At 42.6% G+C, this 24,794-nt stretch overlaps 1 protein-coding gene across 3 annotated transcripts in view; it reads right to left on the reverse strand.

The window, feature by feature from the left end:
- The window catches only part of MSRA (methionine sulfoxide reductase A), a 256,105-nt gene that overhangs the window by 76,043 nt on the left and 155,268 nt on the right, over window positions 1-24,794 (reverse strand). For all 3 annotated transcript variants that reach the window (XM_027697799.1, XM_027697801.1, XM_027697800.1), the window contains exon 5: window positions 16,880-16,986. In XM_027697799.1, coding sequence (XP_027553600.1) covers window positions 16,880-16,986 — 107 coding nt within the window. The remainder of the gene's footprint in view (window positions 1-16,879; window positions 16,987-24,794) is intronic.

The following is a 24,794-nucleotide window of genomic DNA, read 5'->3' on the forward strand; positions in this document are numbered from 1 at the left end:
TTTTTTGCAGGTTGCATTTTTCCATTGAAGCAGCAGCATTAATAAACATTGCAGAGCTTTCTGAGGGGAAGATTTCACATCCCCTCTGTGCTCTACCTCATTACCTTTTCATTTTGTTTTGTTTGCTTCTTCCTGTCAGCACAAACACGAGGCACTGTCAGGAATTCAGCAGGTCAGGGGATGACATTTTTTAATGCTCACATAACAACCTGACCTCCTGCTCACATCCACTAAAAGGGAAATAAGGAAACCCCCCATTTAAAGCCTTAAATGCTAACTGGGTTCTCTATTTGATTTGTTTCGCCTTCCCAGCAATGCTAATTTCAAATTGAACCTCTGACTCAATTAGCAAAATGGTGAAGTTGTTGAGACCTTGGATAATATTATGTCCCAGTAACAAAAAGGAAGCCAGGAGTGGTTTGATGCCAGCAACTAAATCCATTTTAATGGGCTACTTTAATTAAACAAATTAAATTAATGATGGTCTCTGCACAAAGATGAATTACACTATTTAATAGATCATTGCTACGTGCTAATCCCTTTTTTAATATTATCTTCTAACATTGATAAATATGTAGACACATAAGTCATAAACTGATGGATCTCAAGAAAGAAAAACCAAACAACTGGTGCAAAAAGGCCAAATAATGGAAAATGTGGGACAATTTTAGCTCCAAAAATAATTTCCAGTTGAGGTTATGGCAACTAAATGCACAATTATGGGATAATATAAAATAGATGGAGTCTGCTGTGCCCTCTGTAAGTGAGGGGGAGAATCCACATAACTTTATCTTCTTTTAGGAACATCTAACTTTATTAGGAACATCTAATTTTTTTTTCCCTTCCTTTAGATGGCCAGGGTAGGATTTTGCTACCCTATGTGACACCTCAAGGGATAAAGGTCAGAGTTGAGTCAGTTTGAAGGCTGTGAAGCCTTTCTGCTCATAAACTAAAGGGAAAAATAAAAGAAAAAATGTGTTTATAAGGACTACTAATAATAAATAGAAATGAAATGTCTTTAAAGATGGCTGGGATTTCCATGTAACTGGAGGAGGGTCCACACAACATATGGGAACAAGAGTAAGACTAAGGGTAGAACAAGCAGACAAACAGCACTAAAATTGGGAGAAAAGCAGAGGTCCTAAGCAGCCTGACAAAAGGTCTTCTTTTGCCATAATTTTCCATGACTTTTTTTCCTAATAACACCTAATTTGTGCTATTTTAGAACAGCACCAGAGCACCATACACACTTCAACTGAGTTTTAGAGGATGCATCGTGTCATTGACAGCTACTTAAAACAGGCTGAGGGGGATCTGAGGTTTGGGTTGCTGCTAAAGACTACAGGAAAGATTATATGGGATTAAATGGGAATAACTGACAAAATGGATAAAGAAAAGATGCAAGGTAGAGGCACTGCTAGATAATAGGATCACTCAAAGTACAGCAGACAGGTCTGAAGATGCAAAATGTTCACATAAGGAGAAACACTTGGCCTTGGCACCTGAAATTCTGAGGGTTACAGACAGTGGAACAAAAAGTATTGTTCAAAGAAAAGATGTAAAAGAAGTATGGGCCTAAAAAGGATTTCTTCATCTGCTATAAAAAGAACTCTCCAGAGTTCTCCAAAGTACATCCAACACTAAATTCCCCTCACCAAGGCAGTACCTGGCTCTCTGAAGACGTGTCAAAGCTCAGGATCATCCGTGTGCTCGCACCCCACACACTGGGGATGCACAACCTTCCTGACACCAGATTTGGGAAACAGGAGGGACATTCATCTCTGACAGCCTTTCCTCTCACAAGTGTCCCTGCCCATGGCAGGGGGTTGGAACAAGATGATCTTTAAGGTCCCTTCCAACCCAAACCATTCTGGGACTCTGTGATTTTCCAAGTTCATATTTTACCAGTGAATCCCAGCTCCTGCTGGTTTCATCTCCCGTGAACAAACTGCTCTATAATAAATACATCTTTGTAATGGTTTAAGATAAAGGAATCATTTAGGTTTGGAAAAGCCCTCTAAGATCATTGAGTCCAACCATTCTCCCAGCACTGCCAAGGCCACCACTGAGCCATGTCTGCAAGTTCCACATCCATGTGGCTTTTAAATCCCTCCAGGGGTGGGGATTCCACCACTGCCCTGGGCAGCTGTGCCAGGGCTGGACAAACCTGGTTTTTTAGGTTAAAAGCTCTAAATGGGGATCACATTTGCTAATTCCCACTCAGCTGGGTTCTCTCCAGTTAGCCAGGATTGCTGATAAATGATGGATTGATCCCAAATACAGGACATTCCACAACAATTGGTGGCACATGAGCCACGATGCTGCCACGTGAGTTTTTCAACTGTTTCAAAACCATATTCTGATTGCACTATATAAAGAATGTTTGAAAATGAAGAAGTGGGCTCTGTATTTTATCCAGCTCCCTGTAGCTGAAGTGAGGCAGCTCAGAATCCTGGTGTTTATACCTGGGGGGACAGAGGATTGAAGAAGCCCCGGCCGATGCGGCAGGATGTTAATTCAGACCTCTTAATGAATTCACAGCCAGAACAAATCAAAGAAGAACTGTGTTTAAAAGAATAATAAAAAAAGAAACAACAGTTATAGGTGTAGATTGTGAACTGGCATTATCCTCCCTTGTTTTAAAAATGACATGGTAATTCTAATGACAAACTATGTTATAAATAGACACCTAATTATAATATCTCAGGTTTGGCATCTGCATTTTCACCCTCAGAGAGGTAGAAGCTGAGGAGCATTTGCTGCAAAACTGGAGACCTAATAGAGCAAAAGGAAACATGAAGTTCAACCAAACCCACAACCTGCTGCTCTTCACACCCTGCATTTCACTGCTGTCCTTCTTCTCACAGGAGAAGAAAGGAAATCACTCCGGACCATGGGAGAGACCTCCCCTTGTGACAACCCTCTCCACACACATCCCAACCCTCTGGCCAAAGGTGAATGACCACCATGCACCTGAATCCAGCCACTTTGGGAATTTTCTTCCTCCTCTCCCTCCCCATCCATGGGTCCACTGGCTACAGTAGCTGCCATAGAAACCGAAGTGCTGCTCTGCAGCACACGGAGCAGATGTCACACGGAGCAAGATGAATGTGAATGTGGTGAGGGGGGTGGATGCAAGAGGAGGAGGAGGAGGAGGAGGGAAAGCAGCATCACACATTCAGAATTAAATGTTCCCAGCAGAGGGAGTGAGTCATTCCTGAAGGAAAGTGCAAAGCTGCAATATTTTTTCCCTATGCTCTCAATGCACATCCGCAAACAGGGACATACAAACCTCCATCCTGTGCTGGAGGCAGGGAAAATAAAATGCCAGAGGATGAGGAACAGGTGGAGGTACTTGATGCTGTCTTTGCCTCAGTCTTTAATAGTCAGACCAGTTGCCTCTGGGTACCCAACCCCCTGAGCCAGAAGACAGAAACAGGGAGCAGAATGAAGGTCCAGAATCCAAGGGAAAATGGTCAGTGACCAGCTACAGCACTTTGACACAAAATTCCACAGGGCCAGATGGGATCCACCCAAGGGTGCTGAGGAGCTGGTGGAAGTGCTCACTGAACCACTTCCCATCATTTATCAGCAGTCCTGGCTAACCAAGGAGGTGCCAATCCACTGGCAGACAGCAAATGTGACGCACATCACATGAATGGACAGAGAACCAAGGTCTATGGATAGTGAATCCATCATTACGACAAAAGGAAATGTCCTCAAGTTGCACCAGGAGAGGTTTAAATTGGATAACAGGAACAATTCTTCACTGAAGGGGTGGCCAGGCATTGGAACAGGATGCCCAGGGCAGTGGTAGAGTCCCTAAACCAGAAGGAACTTACTTAAAAGCCACGTGGATGTGGCACTTGGGGACATGGGTTAGTGGTGGCCTTGGCAGTGCTGGGGAATGGTTGGACTTGATGACCTTAGAGGGCTTTTCCAAGCTAAACTACCCTATGACTCTAAACAAATGTGCTTCCATCTCTTTGGCACAGGTGCTTGAGTCCCTCGTGCTCTGCTCTCTCGTGAAAACTGTGATTTTCTCCTGGTATAAATTAATGCCTGACCTAAAACAACTCTGAGACAGAATTCTGCTGTCATTCCAAAAATGCCCTAAAGAGCTTTTTCCTTTCCTCCCTTCCCAGGATAGTAGAGAAATATGACATTGTATGAAGTCAACATACACTAGACAGGCATTTTGCGTCCAAAAGTCACTAATTTTTAATACTAACAAGCCATAATCCAGCCATGCATGGTGTGTTTACTCAGAGTAAAAATTAGTACCAACCAGTCTGGAGGAGTGTTTGATTTCCTCTGATCTTACTGTTGAAAATTAATATCTTTGCCTCAAGTTTTGTTTTGCTTTTTAATTCAAAAAAGGCCGTTCTTAATATTATGATCTTTTCCCAGCACAAGCATTATCCCCCCTTTCTTCCTCCCCTTGATATGTCTTGTGTGTGTCTAATTCACTATCTAACATATTTGTTGAAACATTATCACACAATGAAATTGGGGGAAGGGGTGAAATCATGTTCTTTTTATTCATAAACTGAGAACTGGAGCAACCTGGTCCAGTGGAAGGTGCCCCTGCCCATGGTAGGGGGTGGAAATAAAGGATCTTTAAGGTCCCTTCCAACCTAAACCATTCTAGGATTCCATGACAAATCACAAATAAATGGGATGAAACGTTTTCCAAGTCCCCCTTCAGCTGGGCTGTGTGATGAATTCACAGTTATACACAGCAACAACAGCAGAAAATGATGCCTAAAACGTGGTATCTCCTTCTCCAGCCTTTATGTATTTAAATGTCCCTCCCAAAACTCACTTGGTAAATAATGTTTGATACAGAAAATGTGCATTTTTAGTTTTCTGTAGCAAAATATCAAAAGTATAGTATCCCCTTTTGTCCTAATTTATAAACACCGAGATTATAATTCTGCTTTAGCTGAGAGATGAAACAGTGTTCTGTGAATTAGACAAATATGGAAAAAATAATTCGAATTCTGAGAAACCTGGAGGTTTGTGTTGCACAAAGAGAAGGGAAAAGCTCCTCATTCCCTGCCCTTGCACAAGTGCTTTGAGCCCACTAGAGGGCAATGAAAGAAATCAGGTTTTCCTCCAGCCCTGGAAAATCCCCTCGTTTCGCACTGAAGGCTTTTCCTATAATAATATATCATGGGATAATGGGGGAATAAATTTCCTATGGTTGTTGGCACATAAAACAGCAACCACATATATATATATATATATATATAATGGCAAGAGGAGCTGGATGAAAAATAACCATCCAGGATATAATTAGCTGATTGAGATAAAAATAAAAAATATTACAGAAAGTGAAATGATGGTATTAAAAGTGCACATTTGTGTGTGCATGTGAAAATACGTGATTTTCTAACTTCTCTGTTTATTCAGAATTTTTCCTTGGGTGTTTCTTTTCTTTTCTTCATGTTTTGGGCTGAAAGTTGTAACTAAGTTGAATTTGCTGGAGTAAATAAATTTTACAGATTTTTTTTTTACAGACAACCATCAGTCATTTCTGAGAAATATAAGTGGGGCAAATATTGTATTTTCCATATTTAATAAAAATAAAATGGGATGCTTTGTTAAGGAATGCAAAAAACAAGCCTTGAAGTTTGCAGTTGGGAGTCCTTCAGTGCAAAGAACTGGTTAATAAACCCAAAGTTGTCTAATTTTTCAACTTTTTTCTGAAAAATGTGGGTTTCACATAAAAGATGGTTAATATTGAATATTCTAGAAGAGGGAATGAGCACCAGTTCCCTGTAGCACTTCAAAAGTAACACAACACACACACCACTGTGAATTTGTACGTGGTTAAAAACAAAAACAAACCCAAAAAAATGACATTCAATTGGAAAGGAATATAATTAGTGTCAATCAACATGTTTTTGTAGAAAACAGGTCAAATATGAACCCAACATCTGTCTCTGATGCCATTACAAGTTCAGCTGGCACAGGAAACTCTGTAGATACAAAGCAGTGAACATTTTGTGTTTAATATCACATAATCATTTTAATTAAAAAAGAAGTGCTATATGGTATTAATATAGGGAATGATAACTGGATTAAGATGGACTTTCACCAGAATTATGAAGGGCAGTGATCAAGGCTTGGAAATAATTATAAAATTAGTGCTGGTGCAATTAGAAGATCACATGAAGGTCAGAGTTTCAGCAAACACTGATAACACCAGAGTCCTCAAACTGCATCTTTGAGCTCCTAAGAACACACTTAAACCCCAAATTCTACATCTAGGAAGGTGAAACCTAAAAATTATCCCTCTAGGAACAAAGAATAAAGGCAAATCTACAGAAAGAGGTGTATAACCAGCAATGACCTTTATTTATGCCATTGATTAAGTTCATTCTGGGCTAATGTATCCAGTTCTGGGATCTGTTTCTTCACAGGCAAAAAAAAAAAAAGACTAAAAACGTCAAGAAAATTCAAAATTGATTTTAAAATAATTTAAAAATAAAATTTTTAATTTAAAATTAAAATCAAAAAATCTTTTCAGTGTAGTCACTGGTACTTCCAGTGCCTAAAGGGGCTCCAAGAGAGCTGGAGAGGGACCTGGGACAAGGGATGGAGGGACAGGACAAGGGGGAAAGGCTTCACATTGAAAAAGGGAAGTGTTAGATGGGATAGCAGGAAGGAATTCTTGGCTGTGAGGGCAGTGAGGCCCTGGCACAGGTTGCCCAGAGCAGTTGTGGCTGCCCCTGAATCCCCCTTGGAAGTGTCCAAGGCTGGGTTCGATGGGGCTTGGAGCAACCAGGGATAGTGGGAGGTGTCCCTGCCCATGGCAGGGGATGGAACTGGATGATTTTTAAGGTCCTTTTCAAAGTGCCTTTATGTGTAAAAGAGTTTTTCTTCTCTGAACGCCTTAAACACAGTTCCTTTAAAACTTGAAAAAGAGGTGGGTTTAACAGAGTCAACTAAAAATAACCACAGCAAAGGAGAAAGGAGCAGCCACAATGGAAGCACATTAACCTCAACAAGCCACAGGAAGCTGCTTGCTGGGGGAAAGGTCAGGATTAAATACTACAGAGCAAAAAATCCCGAGGGTTGGGAGCATGGATTCACTGAAGATGATTTCTCAGCCTTTGATGACACTTCCTGAAGTGGCCCTGGCCCAGCAGAGCACAAACCTCCATGGCCCTGCAGTAGGAGGTATCTCAGGGTGCTTGAGGCAACAGGAAGAGGGAACAGATTTTGTCCAACTTGATATGTTGGGTCATGTGATTTACTTTTTGACCCTGTGAGTAAATGGCAGTAAAGGTCAGCTGGAAAAAAATACCAGTTTATCTTTGTCTGCAAGGATAAAGAGAAAGGAAGGTTTTTCAGAAACACAGGCCTGAGGGAGAAAGTGGAAAATCTGAAGACTGGGGCAAATGTGGAACTAGGAAGGAAGGGATGTGGGGCAAGGTCGAATGGCAGGAGATCCTGGAAAGCAAAAGAGCCAGGAATCAATGTGGGGACGAATCAAACAGCAAATAAGGGCTGAAATAAACTTGGGAGTGGGGAGTGAAAAGAGAAAGACAGAAGAACTGATTTCTCAGCTCAGTGGAGAGGTGTAAGACAGGTTTTCCTTGACCTTGTCAGCACAGCTTGGTGTGAGAGCAGATACTCATCTCACACTCTCACTGGTACCTCACCAGCCAGACCCTGCAGCAGAAGGTGACAAAATAACCATCTACAGAGCCACCGAAGACAATCATGGGCATAAAAGCAGAGATTCCTGAACTGAGGTTTCTGTAAAATAGGACTGAACTCAGGTAAACCCCCCTAGTGTTACTGCCTGCAATCCTACAAAGCTGGAGCACACACAGGGGATGGGATTGTCCATCAACCAAACAGCACATCCCGACCTCCTTCTGCAGTCTGGCTCTTTCTGAAATCAGTGGACACTCTGGATCCAGGGGATCCCAGGGGGGAGTGGCTTTAAGCTGAAAAAGGGTGGATTTAGGTTGGATATTGGGAAGGAATTCTTGGCTCTGAGGGTGGTGAGGCCCTGGCACAGGTTGCCTAGAGAAGTTGTGGCTGCCCCATCCCTGGAAGTGTTCAAGGCCAGGCTGGATGGGGCTTGGATCAACATGGGATAGTGGAGGGTGTCCCTGCCCATGGCAGTGGGTTAGAACTATATGATCTTCAAGGTCCCTTCCAACCAAAACCATTCCGTCACTCTATGATTCCATGATAAAACAAGGATAAAAGAAAGAGATCATTCTACAGTCTGTGGAATTCAACAAAGAAGAAAAAAACCTCGATGGAAAAAGATCACAAGATCAAAACAGACACGGAAACGTTGCTTGCTAAAGCATCCTCTGATTTTTCTTTGCAGGAAATATTGACTAGTTCTCCCAAAAGCCAAGAGCTCTGTTTGAAGGAGTGACACACTTCAAACAGAAAATAATGCACCGAATTCTCTGACAGTTCAGTGGGGAACAAAAAGGCTGAAATGAAAGAAACTCCTGGGACAGATCTTTATCACAGTTGCGTTACTGGAAATCCAAAGTAATTCCATGGATTCTAACAATGCTGCTGTGGATTTGCAGCTGTAAGGCTGATCTGCCTCGGGTTCTGCAAAAGAATCTTGAGAGTTATTTAAGCAAACATTAACATCAGCTAGAAAACAACTTCACCAGGGGATGACAATTGTCAGTAGATGCTGTAGCCCTGTGGTTATCAAATTATATGAACTTGAGGGCTTAAGTGGACACTCCTATGTCCATGTTTAGAAACCCAAGCAATATATTTTATAAATATTGAGTGTCTGTCATTTCCAAGTGAGAGCTTTGTGGAGCTCAGAACTTCCTGAAGTGTCATTATGCTCAGATGCATTTTCAGCTTTGTTTTTTAGAGTTGGATAAACAGTGGGAAAAGTGTTCCATGAGAACTTACTTGAATCCTGGCTCAGGCACACTCTTGTCACTGAGAAAACTTGAGGTTTGAGTAGTTCTTTGGATCCCACAGCTTTGCACTAAGGATAAGCAAACTATTTGGATGGCAGCAGTAATGATCCCATACTCATTAAAAATGCCTGTGCCACTTAAAAAAGGCTTTTTGTTTAATTTTTTAATTTGTATGGAAGCCACAAACCAGGCTAACCCCTCTCCTCCAGATCAATACAGAAGGTTCCAGTAAAAACCTTATCCTTCACTTGGACATGGATGGATCCAAAGGCCAGAGCAAAATTAAAACACAAACATTTTCACACATCTTGAGACTGAACACATCTGGTGATATTTCTCAGTTTTAATTCCTGGAAATTTTTGACTAAATCAGTTTTAAGGGTTATGTTTATCACAAAGAGAACAAGACCTGACACAGAACAGCCATAGCTAATGATCATCACCTTTCTTTTGACCTTCTTCTAGACTGTGTTATCCAGTCCTCCACAATAGTTAAACTAAGCTCCTTGAGAGCTTCCTGAAGAGAAGGAACTCCATCCTGTTCCCTGTAATTCACTGTGTACACTTCAACCATCATTATCAACATCATTATCAAATTTATGCACCTGACATTTAATATGCTTGTGAAACTTTTGGAGTGCTGGAACAGATGCATAATCAAGATCAAGAAATTCAAAAGCCTGAACTAGGAGCCCTTCAGAACGATCCCAGATGCCACTGAGCCACGTGAGAACACATTTACAGGCTGATGGAAAGGTTTCTATCCCCTGTGTTGGCATCACTGCAGACTCTTCTATGTTTCCTCCCCACTGGTATGACCCAGGACGCACAGGAGATCTGTGTCCAGCTGGGGTGGAGGCTCAGATGGAGTAGGACACCTCAAACAACACTAAACTCCTGTAGGCAAGACAAATCAACCCTTTAAATATTCATTTTCTGAATAACATGGAGATCTGCCCTGAAGATTGAGAATTCATCTGCCTAAGTAGATGAAAATTTGATGTCTACACAAATTGAGCATGTTTTTACATCACTGGGAAGCTGAGCAGAGCAAGCCACGCAAAGCAGGAAATGTTTTATTTACAGCCCACTCTTGGAGTCAAATCCATTTGATATTTACATTAGTTTATTGTAGGGCAATTTCTAACATCAGTTTAAATGTCCAATATAAGCTTCACATTCACAGTGCAATAAAGCAAATGGCTTCTTCACTGACCTCCGTGACCTGCCAGATGAAAAAATGATTGCAAAATAGAAAATATGGTTCCATCGTCTTGTTCATAGTTGTAATTTCAAATGCATGATTAGCTGTATTTGCATCAGTCACAGGGCCAAGTGAAAGGCCCTGCCTTTATCAAGTGAACACAAGATATGCAGAATTGAAAGCTATAAAAAAATCTTGCCTTGCTCAGCATTGATAAGAGCACAATAAAATGAGCTGTTGCTGCATCCAGGGAACAGAAATAACGTGCAGTTGTCTGAACACAGTGCAGGATGGTGGCACTTCTCTGCCTCAGGGAATGCCCTGTCCCAGGAAATCTTCCAGGTCAGGTTGGATGGGGCTTGGAGCAACCTGGGACAGTGGGAGGTGTCCCTGCCCATGGCAGGGGGTGGAATGAGATGAACTTTAAGGTCCCTTCCAACCCAAACCACTCTGGGATTCTGTGATAAATTCCACAAAGGAAGCACACGTGGGTTGTTAATCAGTGTTGACAACAGGACAGGTCATCTCCCTGATATTTATTCCAAGAAATTCAAACAAGTCAACTACAAAATTAGAGAATCACAGAATCACTGAGGTTGAAAAAGATCTCTGAGACCATCGAGTTCAACCTTTGACCGATCCCCACCTTGTCACCCAGCCCAGAGCACTGAGTGCCATGTCCAGTCGTTCCTTGGACACCTCCAGGGATGGGGACTCCACCACCTCCATGTGCAGACCCTTCCAACGTCTAATCACCTTTTCTGTGAAGAAATTCTTTCAATCTAAACTTCCCCTGCTGCAGCTTAAGACTGTGTCTTCTCCTCTGTCCCTTGTTCCCTGGGAGCAGAGCTCAAACCCCCCCGGTTCCCCCCTCCTGTCAGGGAGTTGCAGAAAGCCAGAATGTCCCCCCAAGCCTCCTTTTCTCCAGGCTGAACCCCCCAGCTCCCTCAGCTGCTCCTGCTGCTCCAGTTGCTCCAGCTGCTCCTTCCCCAGCTCTGTTCCCTTCCCTGGACATGCTCCAGCCCCTCAGTGTCCTTCCTAAATTGAGGGGCCCAGAACTGGACACAGCACTCGAGCTGTGGCCTCACCAGTGCCAGCACAGGGAAAGAATCACTGCCCTGGCCCTGCTGCCACATTATTGCTGGTACATTCCAGGTGCCACTGGCCTTCTTGGACACCTGGGCATACCTGGCTCACGTTCAGCTGCTGTCAGCCAGCACCCCTAGGGTCTTTTCCAGCTTTCCAGCCACTCTGCCCCATCCTGGAGCGCTGGAGGGGGTTGTTGTGGCCAAAATGTAGGACTGGCACTTTGCCTTGTTGACCCTCAAAACACTGGCCTCAGCCCAGCCTGTCCAGATCCCTCTGCAGACCCTTCCTACCCTCCAGCAGATCCACATCCCACTCAACTTGGCGTCATCCATGAATTTGCTCACGTTAGACTCGATTCTCTCATCCAGATCATCAATAAAGATATTAAACATTTAACACCGAGCCCTGGGGACACCACTAGTGACCAGATAACTGGATACAGCCCCATTCCCTCTGGCCCAGCCATCAGCCAGTATGTAACCCAGAGAAGGAGCACCTGTCCAAGCCATGGGCTGCCAGCTATTCCAGGAGTATCCCATGGGAGAGGCTGCCAAAGGCTTTGCTGAAGTCCAGGTAGACACATCCACAAGTTCATCCTAAATTCATGCCATTAATGCTTTTATCTCGCTGACACTGTCACCAAGAAATGTATTAGTATTAGTTTTCTGCTGCGAGGTGACCAAAATTTTCTTGGAGTGACAAAGAACTCCAATTTTCTGCCATTTACAGTAACATGAAAAGAGTTTGCAACTGTTCACACAAAACCTCCTCATCCAGAGCCAAATGCAGCTTTCTCAGAGAGGGATGAACATTCAAAGGGTATCTCTGTAGCACAGAGAAGTGATTACAAAACAAAGAATGGCTCAGCTTATCAGATCAGCTTTGCTTGTTTTCCTGAGAGCCACCAACCATCAATCAGGAATCGAGTCACTGCCATTCACATCAGAGTGAAGCAGAGATAATTTGATACATAAAGCTCTGAATTAGACAGAATTTGAAGAGGAGTAAGCAGGTGTTATTTTTTTTATTGACTACTGTATTGCTTTAATAAAAACAATCTAATTTTCAAAGAGCTATTTAACTTTTCCCAGCCAAAAATCACATGAAAAACCACCTCCCAGGCAAAGCCTGTTCTAAACTCACACAGCACATCAGATAAAAACACAGATGAATGCTGGAAATACACTCCACAAGGCATTCCTTCATGGAATTAACCACTCAGAACTGTAGATCTCAAAGGTCTGTGAAGAACCTTTACTCCAGCTTCACAAATACAATCCCAACCCCCTCATCTCATGTAGTTGCTGCTCCAAAGCTCATTGCACAGGTCAGAAAACTCCAGTTTTTCAATCTCTTTTCTCTAATACCAAATATAAAACTCTTGGGTTTGTACCTGAGGGTATTGCTGGTTTGTTCCCACATCATCCCACAAGTTTATGGAAGTTTCACAATATCTGTTCAACTGCTGAGCTGCAGAGACTGTTGCATCTTCTGCTGGCCAGTGCTAATTCCCTGTTTCCCTTATCCTGCAGAACAGCTCCATCCATCACTCCTGCTCTGGAGCCAAGCTGGGAGAGCTGGGGGTGTTCAGCCTGGAGGAGAGAAGGCTCAGGGAGACCTTAGACCCCTTCCAGAGCCTAAAGGGGCTCCAAGAGAGCTGGAGAGGGACCTGGGACAAGGGATGGAGGGTCAGGATAAGGGGAAATGGCTTCCCACTGCCAGAGGGCAGGGTTACACAGGATACTGGGGAGGAATCCTTCCCTGGGAGGGTGGTGAGGCCCTGGCACAGGTTGCCCAGAGAAGCTGTGGCTGCCCCTGGATCCCTAGAAGTGTCCAAGGCCAGGTTGGATGTGGCTTTGAGCAACCTGGGATAGTGGAAGGTGTCCCTGCCCATGGCAGGGGGTTGGAACAAGATGGGCTTTAAGGTCCCTTCCAATCCAAACTATTTTGTGATTCGAAGGAGGGGAGGGACTCAGTATATTCTCAGAGCCTTAAAACCAAAGGTTAGTGCTTCACAAAACAAATGCAGCCTCTGATTAAAAAAAAAAAAAATACAAACTTCTTCCCACCTTGATTTCACTCCCTGGATTACAATTGCCTTGATAATTCATTTGAAAACCAAATCCAGCTTGCAACTGTCTTGAAAATTGAGTAACCTCAGGTTCAACTGTATTAAAAAACTTCAGCTTCAGGCAAAACTGATGGAACAGCTCATTCACAGTGATTTCACCAAGCCCTGGCCCTCATTGTATGTTTTTCTGATTACACTTACATTGTGTTACCATTTACCAGCAACACTATTGTATTAGAATATATATCAGCACTGGCTGACTCTGACTGCATGTTCTCAGCTTCATCAGCAGCTAAAGACACGCAGCTCGATGCATATTCAGGGCTGTGATGCCATTTCTCAGCTGTTGGAGCAGCTGCAGGAATCAGCAACAAGTTTCACAACTTGAAATAGATGCAACCTTGCAGGATCCTTGGGCTCAGGGCACATCCTGACTCTCATTCCCAGGTTGATAATAAATCTCCTCTTCGTTGTCATTTAATATAGAATTACAGGATCATTTAGGTTCGAAAAGCCTTCAAAGATCAAGTCCAACTGTTCCCCAGCACTGCCAAGGCTACCACTAATCATGTGCCCAAGTGCCACATCCACACGGCTTTGAAATCCCTCCAGAGATGGGGACTCCACCACTGCCCTGGGCAGCCTGTTCCAATGCATGACCACCCTTTCCAGAAAGAAATTGTTCCTGTTATCCAACTTAATCCTTCCCTGGCACAACTGAGGCTGTTCCCTCTCATCCTGTCCCTTGTTCCCTGGGAGCAGAGCCCAACCCCCCCTGGCTTCCCCCTCCTGTCAGGGAGTTGCAGAGCCAGAAGGTCCCCCCCTGAGCCTCCTTTTCTCCAAGCTGAGCCCCCCTCCAGCTCCCTCAGTTGCTCCTGCTGCTCCAGCCCCTTCCCCAGCTCCATTCCCTTCCCTGGACATGCTCCAGCCCCTCAATGTCTTTCCTGAATGGAGGGGTCCAAAATTGCCCCCAGGATTTGAGGTCTGGCTTCAGCAGTGCCCAGTACCAAGGTGTTGACTTCGCCTGCTGGTGGTTGGCAGGACCAACTACAGGTACTGAAGATCAAACCCTCTTGAAACACCCACTGTGGCCTTTGGTCCAAACTGGTTTGTTCTGCTCCTTCCAGCCCGTGCTGTTTGCTAAACACAGAGTTGAACACACTCTCTGTTTTCCAGGGAGAAGCCAGTGCCTCAGGCAGCCAGTTTTGGGGGCAGGAATTCAAGATTGGGGTTGGATGGTTTCTATCCCCAGTAAACAAAATTATTTCCTTTAAATTATCAACCCTCCCTGTCTTTCTGAAAAAAAACAACAACTCCTCTATATCATTTTCTGGTTGAAGGCCATTCTTAGCTCTCTTCAGGTCATCAGCTCACAAACACCTCAAGAGCACATGCACAATTATTCAGGGAACAAACAAATAAATGACATTTTGGTTTTGTGCTTTTGCAGCGCCAAAAAACTCCAGAGCCACTCATACACAGTGCAGTACTTGTAGTATTTGTTAGCCCTTTCCCCCTTTGGTGCATGAAAAAAATCAAGCATTGTGCCATTCCCACGTGTTTTTATCCGTGATTATCTGGCACGTGTCACTGCCAGAAGAGCCTGATATTTATTTTAAATTGCCGCAATAATAAGGGAAGTGGTTGTATTAGATTTACATTAAAATCATGTAATGCAAAACATTTAATATGAAAAGGGATTCCTGAACAAATTGTTTGCTCAGTGTGTTTCCCATGCAACCACTCCACTGCTCCTGCAATACCTCGGTAGATAATATTGTAGATATTGTTGTTAATAATACATAGGAACCACAGATCCCCAAGGAATTTCAGTACATATTTGCTGTATTTCCTCAGTTGGCAACACCGTCCCTTCCTTCCCCACTTCACTGCAAAAACAAACTCTACATGTGCTCACTTACAGTTGTGCCTAATTATATAAATGTACTAATTATACACACTTTTCAAATGGTGATAGACTTCAAAGTAGGTAAATTTTAAATGGTGCCATTAAGGAAATCTATTTGATGATGGAAATTTCTGTAATATCATCTTGCAATCTCCTACCTCGCAATTTTGCTTTCATGTCAGTATTTATTTAATGACAAATAACAGCAGAGAATAAAAGAGATGGGAAAGCAAATTAAAGCTGTAAGATTTGCAGGGTGATATTGGTCAGCAGATTCTAACAGAAAGGAATAAAAGGAACTTGAAAAAGCAATGGATCTAAGGGAAATAACGAGAAAAAAAAGTTCTGAATGACAAATATGAACAGTGAACCTTGCGAAACCACTCTGTTAAATCACATAAACATCTGCAAGGCTGACTTCTCCCCATCTTCAGCTACTCAGGAGAAAATATGTCATTGAACACTTCATTTACAAGCACAGTTCTCACACTGCTAAGAAAGACTTTCAGTTTATTTACTTGCAGTTCAGAGCACCTCTTTTGCACACAAAAAAATTCCGATTGCACGTAGGAACCAGCCCTACGAGCTCCCCCAGAGCTCAACCCCCCCAGTCTCACAGACATTGGGGAACCCCAAACTGCTGCACAGGGTTTCAGCACCTGAACCTCCTCTTTGGACCTTCTGACTGGCGTATCCCCACTCTCCAAAAACACAGTTGTTTACTTTTAACATTAAATATTCACCCCGGCTCCTGGTTCTTTAACATAACACAAGTGAAGTCATCGTATAATTCAGCATATGAACACTGAGATTCTTTTATCACTATTTAAGTCCACTGCCCTGATGACCCAGGCTGAGTGGGGTTTTTTCATATAAATTATAAGCATTTATATTCCATATAAATCAAAATAATTTCTATTTCATAAAAGTCATAAGAATTTCTGTTTCTCTCCTGTAGAATCTGGATCTTGCTTTGAAAAGAGCACGAGGCAGCTCAGACAGCAACCACAATGCAGAGACACTGCAGGACACTAATCCCCCTGCTTTTAGTTAAATAATAGCTTATGTGGCAGGGCAGAGACAGAATCCATCTTCCCTGAAAAACAGGGCTGTACAGAAAGGGAATTGGTTGATCTTCTTTCACACAAATCCTTGTGTCAAAACAAATACTCTTAGTAAGTCACGGGCTGTCACATCCCATCACAGAAATTTATGGAATGGCTTCATAGAAGCAACTTATAAGCAGCAGGTGGGTGATCCTGAGTTATGCAGCTCAAATATTGATCAGGACCTTCCCTCAATGTTCAGGAACTCTTGGGTCTGAGATTTTGGGTTCACCCTTCTGAACCTACAGGGTTCAGAGATGCTGGGATAGCTTTAGGATCACAGATTTCTGCTCTGGTGCAGCCACATTAAAAAAAATCTCTTCTAGAGATTCAAAATATCTCTGCATAAGGACCTATTTTTCTGAATAGTTATAAAATGACTCACACAAACCAACACATTCATAAAAGTTGGAATTTAAAGCAACTATAATGCAAGTTCAGTATTGGAACGAGGAGCTCCAACAGCAACACAGAAAATGCACAGCACAAGGAGTGATTTTGTGCTCACTGGTGACATCTTTGACCTCTCCTCATATGGGAAGGAATTCCACACACCCTTCCCAGTGTTACCTTTTGATATTCTTCCTTAGACCTCAAGGCAGCTTCCATCTGTTCCTGGGAGAACGTGTAGATAGCCGAGCGATACTGAGTGCCAACGTCATTGCCTTGCCTCATCCCTGGAGACAGAGAAAACATGGAACACCATGAGGATCAGCCTCTCCCCCTCCCTGGGCTGCTGGGAGAAGGTCAATACACCTCAATTTCATGGAATCTTAGCACGGTTTGGGTTGGAAAGGACCTTAAACCATCTAGTTCCAATCCTCTGCCATGGGCAGGGACACCTTCCACTAAATTCAGGATGTTCCATGCAGCTGGATTGGCACAGTCTCTTCCAGCAGGTATTTTTAGGAAGCCCAAGTCTTTGGTTAAAGAGTCCTGAAGAGATTCAACACTGATATATCCATTTAAATGACATGCAAATGAAATATGAGCATTTTACATTTATTACATCACACAGCAGTCAAATCCAGATGCAAAACCTTCAGTAATTCAGCTGCACTCCCTGCAATCCATCTGAAAATATTCATTTTAAACCATGCAAATAGTTACCAAAAATGTTGATTTTACCAAAAAAATTTTGATTTTACCAAGTGCTTTACCAGAAAGGTTCAAAATACCTTTGGAGAAAACCAGTTACTCTTGGCATAGGTTGCCCAGAGAAGTTGTGGACTCCCCATCCCTGGGTTCAAGGCCAGACTGGATGGGTAATTCAGGCCCAAAGGTTTTGTGATATTTAAATAATCCCTTTAAAAGGCTTATTGTATGAAGTTGCCCATGTACAAATTTCTAAAATGTGAGATGGATTCTACCTATGAAACTATAAAATAATGGGTCAAAGCAGAGAGGTGATGATTGCCCCCCTCAGGTGAGCAGCCCAGATCGGGTTTGGTGTTATGCAGTCTTTCACACCTTGTTCCCAATTTTGCATTCAAGAACATGATTTTTTGCTTTGCTGTAATAAAATGTGTTAATTTTGAGTTTTGTCTGGTGGTGTTGATGAACTTGGGTGAGTGAAAAAAAACAAGTCAAACTGGAAATCATCAAAGTTTGGCTTGTGACTGCCACCAGACTACCGAGGCCCCTTTGAGGATTTCCATCAACTCTCAGGACTGTGGAGATGAAATGGAAAAGAAAATATATGTCCTGATAGCCCCCAAGCAAAGGGCAGAGGGTAGAGAAAGAGCCTGTGATACCAGGGAAAAAGACACATCAATATATTATTACTCATTAAATCCTCATAATTTTTATTCCTCTTTGTCTTTAGAAGGCAACAGAAAAACGATTTAAAGGATAGGACAATAAACAAATGAAAACTGGCTGAAATATTTATGAACAAAGAGATACAGAAATACTGTAAAATATGTATTAGGACTAAAATTCCTTCTGATGACCAACAGTTACATAAAAGAATCTGATACCAAAACATGTTATGGAGTTTTGTGATGATTTGAGTGACTTTTTAACTGGTAAATTGTATTATTACACCTAAAAACAGTGACTGTGCTCTTCATCAATACTTAATAGTGTCAACTGCCAGGCAGGGAATGTTTTGCTCATTCCTTTGCAAATTCTTTTCAGGGAGCTCTTGTAAATCCAGTGCTACTGAAGAGTTAGGAATAAAATGAGTCCAGGCCAGGAAAGCCTTAGTTTTGCCAGGATATGTTAATGCTGATTGATGTCTGAGCTTAAGCATTAACATTTTACAAATCTATTTATTGCTCAACAAACTATTTAACAACCAACAAGGGAGTGGATTACAAAAATCTCTCTGAATGGGGGATCACTTCACAGTGGGCTAGTTTCTACCATGAGTTTAAGAGTGTGAGTTTAGCATGAGCTCATGTGCTCTGGGTGAGAAGATTATTTAATATATGTATGTGCCACCAGGACAGACTAATGGAGAAGCAAGTCAGTTAAATTAATTTATTGAAGAGAAATTTAAGAGAAGAACTGACTCTGGTTTAAAAATACATTTAGAGAGGGAAAAAACAGAAATAAGGCTCTTTAGTCTTGCCAAAGTTGCTTAATGAGGTTGGGCAATTGAAAGCCAAAGTGTAAAAAAATGCAGATGGGAAATAAGGCAATGTTCAAGCAGCAAAGAGCTATTCTCCTTTGAGCAATGCACCTAAAGCCACCTTCCATTCCTGAGGGCTTTAGATCAAGGATAGACATTTTCATAAAACCAGAGAATCATAAAACAGTTTGGGTTGGAAGTGACCTTAAAGATCATCTCATTCCAACCCCTGCCATGGGCAGGGACACCTTCCACTAGCCCAGGTGGCTCCAAGCCCCATCCAACCTGGCCTTGAAGAGGGATGGGGCAGCCACAGCTTCTCTGGAAAACCTGTGCCAGAGTCTCAACACCCTCACAGCCAACAATTCCTTCCCAATATCCCATCTATCCCTGCCCTCTGGCAGTGGGAAGCCATTCCCTGTGTCCTGTCCCTCCATCTGTTCCAAGTCCCTCTCCAGCTCTCCTGGAGACCCTTTAGGCACTGGAAGGGACTCTCAGGTCTCCCTGGATCCTTCTCTTCTCCAGGTGAACACCCCCAGCTCTCCCAGCCTGGCTCCAGAGCAGAGGGGCTCCAGCCCTTGGAGCATCTCCGTGGCCTCCTCTGGACTTTCTCCAGCAGCTCCACGTCCTTGTGCTGTTGTTCCCCAGGGCTGGAGGCAGCTCTGCAGGTGGGGTCTCACCTGAGGGGGCAGAGGGGCAGAATCCCCCCCTCCCCTGCTGCCCACGCTGTGGGATGAGCCCAGGATACCAAAACTCCCAGATCTGAACCATGTCAGTGATGAAAGTATAAAGCTAAGGAGGATTCAGGCTGTGCAATAACAGCCCCTCCCAGAACCAAAGTGCTGGTTTGGACTGTTAAAACACCCCCATGGAATGAAGAAGACTGAACAGACATTTTATTTATTATCTCAAAGTGCAGGTTTAATGTGATCAAACATCTAAGCTAAAATGTCATTTATTTTCACTTGTTACTTAAATTAATTTGTACCTAAATCTCCCCCAATACGTAAGTAATATATTATCTAAACCACAAAGACTTTGGGATGACAAAATAAATTCCTTGTAACAGACATAACCAAGTGCCACTGTTGCTGTTGTTATTTGTAATGTCCCTCACACAGACAAACTTACATCTCAAGGGTCCATCACTGACTTTTTAAAACCCTCTGGCAAGTCCTATTTGCTGAGATTCACTAACTCAATGAGTAGCAAACAAGGCAAGAAATTCAATTTACTAAACAACTGTGGCAGGATGATTGAGCTTAACAAACTTAACAATCTTGTCTTTTAAAAAAACCACATTTACTGAATAAAAAGTGACCTGTGCTTAGCTCTCTAAAAATTCCACAAGGTATCTGTGCTTAAGTTCTTAACTGGCAGAAGGAATAATTCCTACAGAACATCAGCTGGATCTTCTGGGAAAATGCTGGTTTCCTTCAACTGGGCTGCAAGAAGGCTCAAAGTCATTCAACCTGCCAATTTAGGGATAGTTTTTAGGGAAGTTCCAGGGGATAAATCTTTTCCTCAAGGACATAATAAATAGGCAAATGTGTCAGTAGGGTCTGATCCTCCTTTTCATTTGAGGCTGAGGTCATACACAGGTTCCTAAAGTTGTTAAGAAAATATATTAACCCTGAGGAATCATGGAATGATTTAGGTTGGACCTCTAAGATCATTGAGTCCAACCATTTCCCAGCAGTGCCAAGGCCACCACTAACCCATGTCCCCAAGTGCCACACCCACATGGCTTTTAAATCCCTCCAGGAATGGAAACTCCACCCCTGCCCCGGGAAAATACCTGTCTCCCTGACCAGGTGATCAGGAACACATCCAACAGGGACAGGAACAAACATACCCTGGAGTTGTAGGACTGGCACTTGCTGCTGGTGCCATAGACAGTGAAAATCAGCTTTTATGCTGGGAACAGCCACAAAATCTGTCATCAAAGAGATGTTTAGACAGAGAGACTGATTTCAGAGCTGATAAAAAAGTAGAGAATTTCCACCTCTCTGGCAACAGACAAAAATATGTGTTTTTTGGATGTGGTGCCAAATTGTATAAACCCAAATCCTGCGTGAGCACTGGCCAGTTGCTGTAAGCTCTTGTTTCTGGAGGATGAGGAAGGATGAGGGCATCTGGAGCTCTAAGTGTGTTTAGATGTTGGGCAGGGATTATACCCAGGTCTTTCCCTTTGGCTGACCAATGCACGTCAGCCTGGACCACTCTGGAGAACATAAAATGTCCTCGCTGTGCCAGCAGAGACCAGAACACCAATTAATCACTAAATGCCCTCAAGAGCTCAGCACTTGTTTTATATGAAACAGAAATTTGTGGCCAGAGGACGGTAGAAAGAAAAGGGAGCTGTGAGATCCTGCAAAAGGAATGATTCCCAGGTTGAGATGGCCATGGAATATGAACACATTTCCACTGGAAAGCTGTTATTTGCCCAAATGTAAAAAACAGGCAAAGAAATGGCTCTAAAAAGCTCTCTCTTACCAACACTTTGGTATCTTCTGATGCACCTGAGTAGGGGTGATTTAATTTTGGTCTCCCCCATATTCTTTAGCATCAGAGCAGTAAATACCATCCCTCTTTTGGTTTGAAGGACCAGAATATGGACTGGAATATGGACTCCCTACCCATGGAAGTGTTCAAGGCCAGGTTGGACAGGGCTTGGAGCAACCTGGGATAGAGGAAGGTGTCCCTGCCCAGGGCAGGGGGGTGGAACGAGGTGATCTTTAAGCTCCCTTCCAACTCAAACCATTCTGTAATTCTATGATTAATAAAAAAAACACATTTCCCAGTACTTTTTTCTTCAAAAATTGCCAATATGCAAATCTGGTTCAAAATGGTGAATCTTTTATATATTACCTATAGAAAGCTAAAGCAAAAGACACTTTATTTTATTGGCTAAATCAAGGAATTCTTTTGAAGACTCAATCCTCTAATGACTTGAAAGTAATACTTAGACACCACTCCTTATCTTCTCTCCATTTAAAAATAATAAAAAAAATGTAATGGTATCATCCTTCAACTTTGCTATTCCCAGAGGATCCCAGGCATAATGGAGATAAATGACTGAGGTCTGTGAGACTCTTCTCTGCCATCCAGTGAAATTTTAAAGGGCAGTTCACAGCTCTTATTTTTATCATAATTTTTTCTGTGATTTATAGACTTTTCTGCAGCTGTCACTTATTTTCTTATCCCCACAGAAACCTGATACACTGATTGGCCGTTTTCTTTTCCCCAATCAATCCTTGCTGAGTTAAGACTAATAAAACTCCTTCTTCCAGCTCATCATAGAATTATTTAGTAAAAATCAATTGCACCATGTCACCCTGGCTTGATGTCATCACTCACTATAATGATTACATCTATACAGCTTAAAAGTTGCCAGGGGAAAGTAAAACTCTTTATAGCATATGATTAAAGGAGAAAAATGTTAATAGGAAAGAAGTTAGTTACAGGGCTGTGGATTGAGAGTTCTTGATGATTTTCAAGGTGCTGTGGTGCAGGAAGGATAAATGAAATATAAAAGAGTTTCTTCAGAAGGTTAAAATACATTAATGAGCTTGGACATATTAAAGGAAACTTTTACACCGTCAACTGAGTCAAAGGTTCAGAAAGTTTTCAATAAACACAGTTTTCAGTGTCAAGGAGGAAACTGTATTTATGGTCTTCTTTTGAAAAAAGAAGATGATCTTTGAGATGATCTTTAAGGTCCTTTCCAACCCAATCCATTCTGTGATTCACATTCCACAGGCAAAATTGTTTCTCTAACAGTTCATATACAAAACATTACAAAACTTCACATTACAAAACTAGAAAGGTTCAAGGAAGCCTTGGTTTGAGAGAAGAGTTCCCTGTATGCTTCATTATTTATTAATTCATTCAGATATAACATTCCTTAAATGCTCTTTGAACGCTCTTTGACCTTTGAAGGAGGTTCATGATCTACCTGAGCTCAGCAAAAAACCCCACAGGTTGGTTTTGATGAATATCAAAAAGCTCAAGTTTTAACAGTCACTGGCAGACAGGAATTTGAATCCACTTCTAATTATTAATTGAAAACACATATTTACCAGTAGTGCCTAGAACTGATGAATAGAACAGTGAATTAGAAACATAAATGATCCTTAATGGCACTAAACTTATTGTAGGGGACTTTTAACTTCAATCAAACTTGATTTAACTTTAATCAAAAGTTAAACTATTAGTTTTAGATAAGTTTTTAGACTTTTTCTGTCATAAAGAGACATTAGACTTTTTCAAAGGTGCCTTCTCTCAAAAATCTGTCTCTGAGATGGATGAACCTCGACCTGCTGGAGCGAGTCCAGAGGAGGCCACGGAGATGCTCCGAGGGCTGGAGCCCCTCTGCTCTGGAGCCAGGCTGGGAGAGTTGGGAGTGTTCACCTGGAGAAGAGAAGGCTCCAGGGAGGCCTTGGAGCCCCTTCCAGTGCCTAAAGGGGCTCCAAGAGAGCTGGAGAGGGACTGGGGACAAGAGATGGAGAGACAGGACAACAGGGAATGGCTTCCCACGGCCAGAGGGCAGGATTAGATGGGATGTTGGGAAGGAATTGTTGGCTGTGAGGGTGGGGAGGCCCTGGCACAGGTTGCCCAGAGAAGCTGTGGCTGTCCCTGGATCCCTGGAGGTGTCGAAGGCCAGGCTGGATGGGGCTTGGAGCAACCTGGGATGGTGGAAGGTGTCAGGGTTGGAATGAGATGATCCTTAAGGCCCCTTCCACCTCAGACTATTCCATGATGCTGTGAACACGGGAAGGGAGTGAGATTTTTATCAATATTTATTGGTGCAGCAGGAACAGCTTCCAGGTTTGGGCAACCAAAAGCTGCCCAAACATAGATGCCTCCTTTGCAGAGAGTCAAGTGTGTTAACTGGATCTCTACCAACATCCATGGGTGCTGAGACTCTCCATGCCTATGGAAATATCTAAATTCAGGTGGATTTAGCTCAGCCTTATCCCACCTGACAAGTCTACACTGGTCAGACCAACCTGACTGAGATCTTAACATTCTTCAAACCCAACTAAGTACACAGAGCAGAGATGTCTGGAGGAGACTGAAGGACATGACACAGGGCATAAAGGTGCTCCACATTTTCTATGGCACTGATGGAAATTGGTATAATGCACAAGAGGACCTGACACGGAAAAAGACATTTCTGTTTGAGCATCTGATTTGGGCCCTCTTTGCCTATTTTATTTTCTCCGTGGATTAGCTGTGCTGTGATGCTGGAAAACAACTGATCATGCGAAAAAATATAATTAAGAAACACAACAATTCAGGTCTGGTGCTGCACAGGGCTTGGCTATGGAATCACACACATTTGTGTTGTTTTCTTTACGTGCCTTCTCTTTTCTCCTCATTTATCAGTCGTTCATTGCTGTCTCGCCTCAATTCAGACACATGTTTGCACCGTGAATCTAAACCTACTATGATCCACCAGGTGCTGTTGCAATAGCAATAAAAATAATTAGTGATAACAAAAATAACAGTGTTGTCATTCGCCTTTATCAGCAGATAAGCTCAGGGGACACTGCTCTCTCCCAACACAGACAACTGAGCTCTTATAAATATGCAGGAGAAAATTGCAGGCGGAGAAAAACAGTCATTCACTGAAAATATTGTTGTTCAGAAGAGAGTCAGCTTTGACCTCTTGTACCTAATTATACACGAAAACAAAGATTAAAAGCCTACTAATAATCACCATAAACTATGATTAATGAAGCCACGCTTCAGTGCCTCAGATTTCTAGACCCAAGTACAGTAAATTCACTGGTGGGTTATTTGAAGAAGAAAAGAATGTTTGGTATCACTTTGTTTCGACTTTGTCTGTTGCTTTCCTTACCTGAAGATAGGGAAGAGTCCATCCAAAAATTCTGCAGGAAAACA

Source organism: Neopelma chrysocephalum, unplaced genomic scaffold (assembly GCF_003984885.1).
Source record: "Neopelma chrysocephalum unplaced genomic scaffold, ASM398488v2 Primary Assembly neopelma1_123, whole genome shotgun sequence".
Classification (NCBI taxonomy): Eukaryota; Metazoa; Chordata; class Aves; order Passeriformes; family Pipridae; genus Neopelma; species Neopelma chrysocephalum.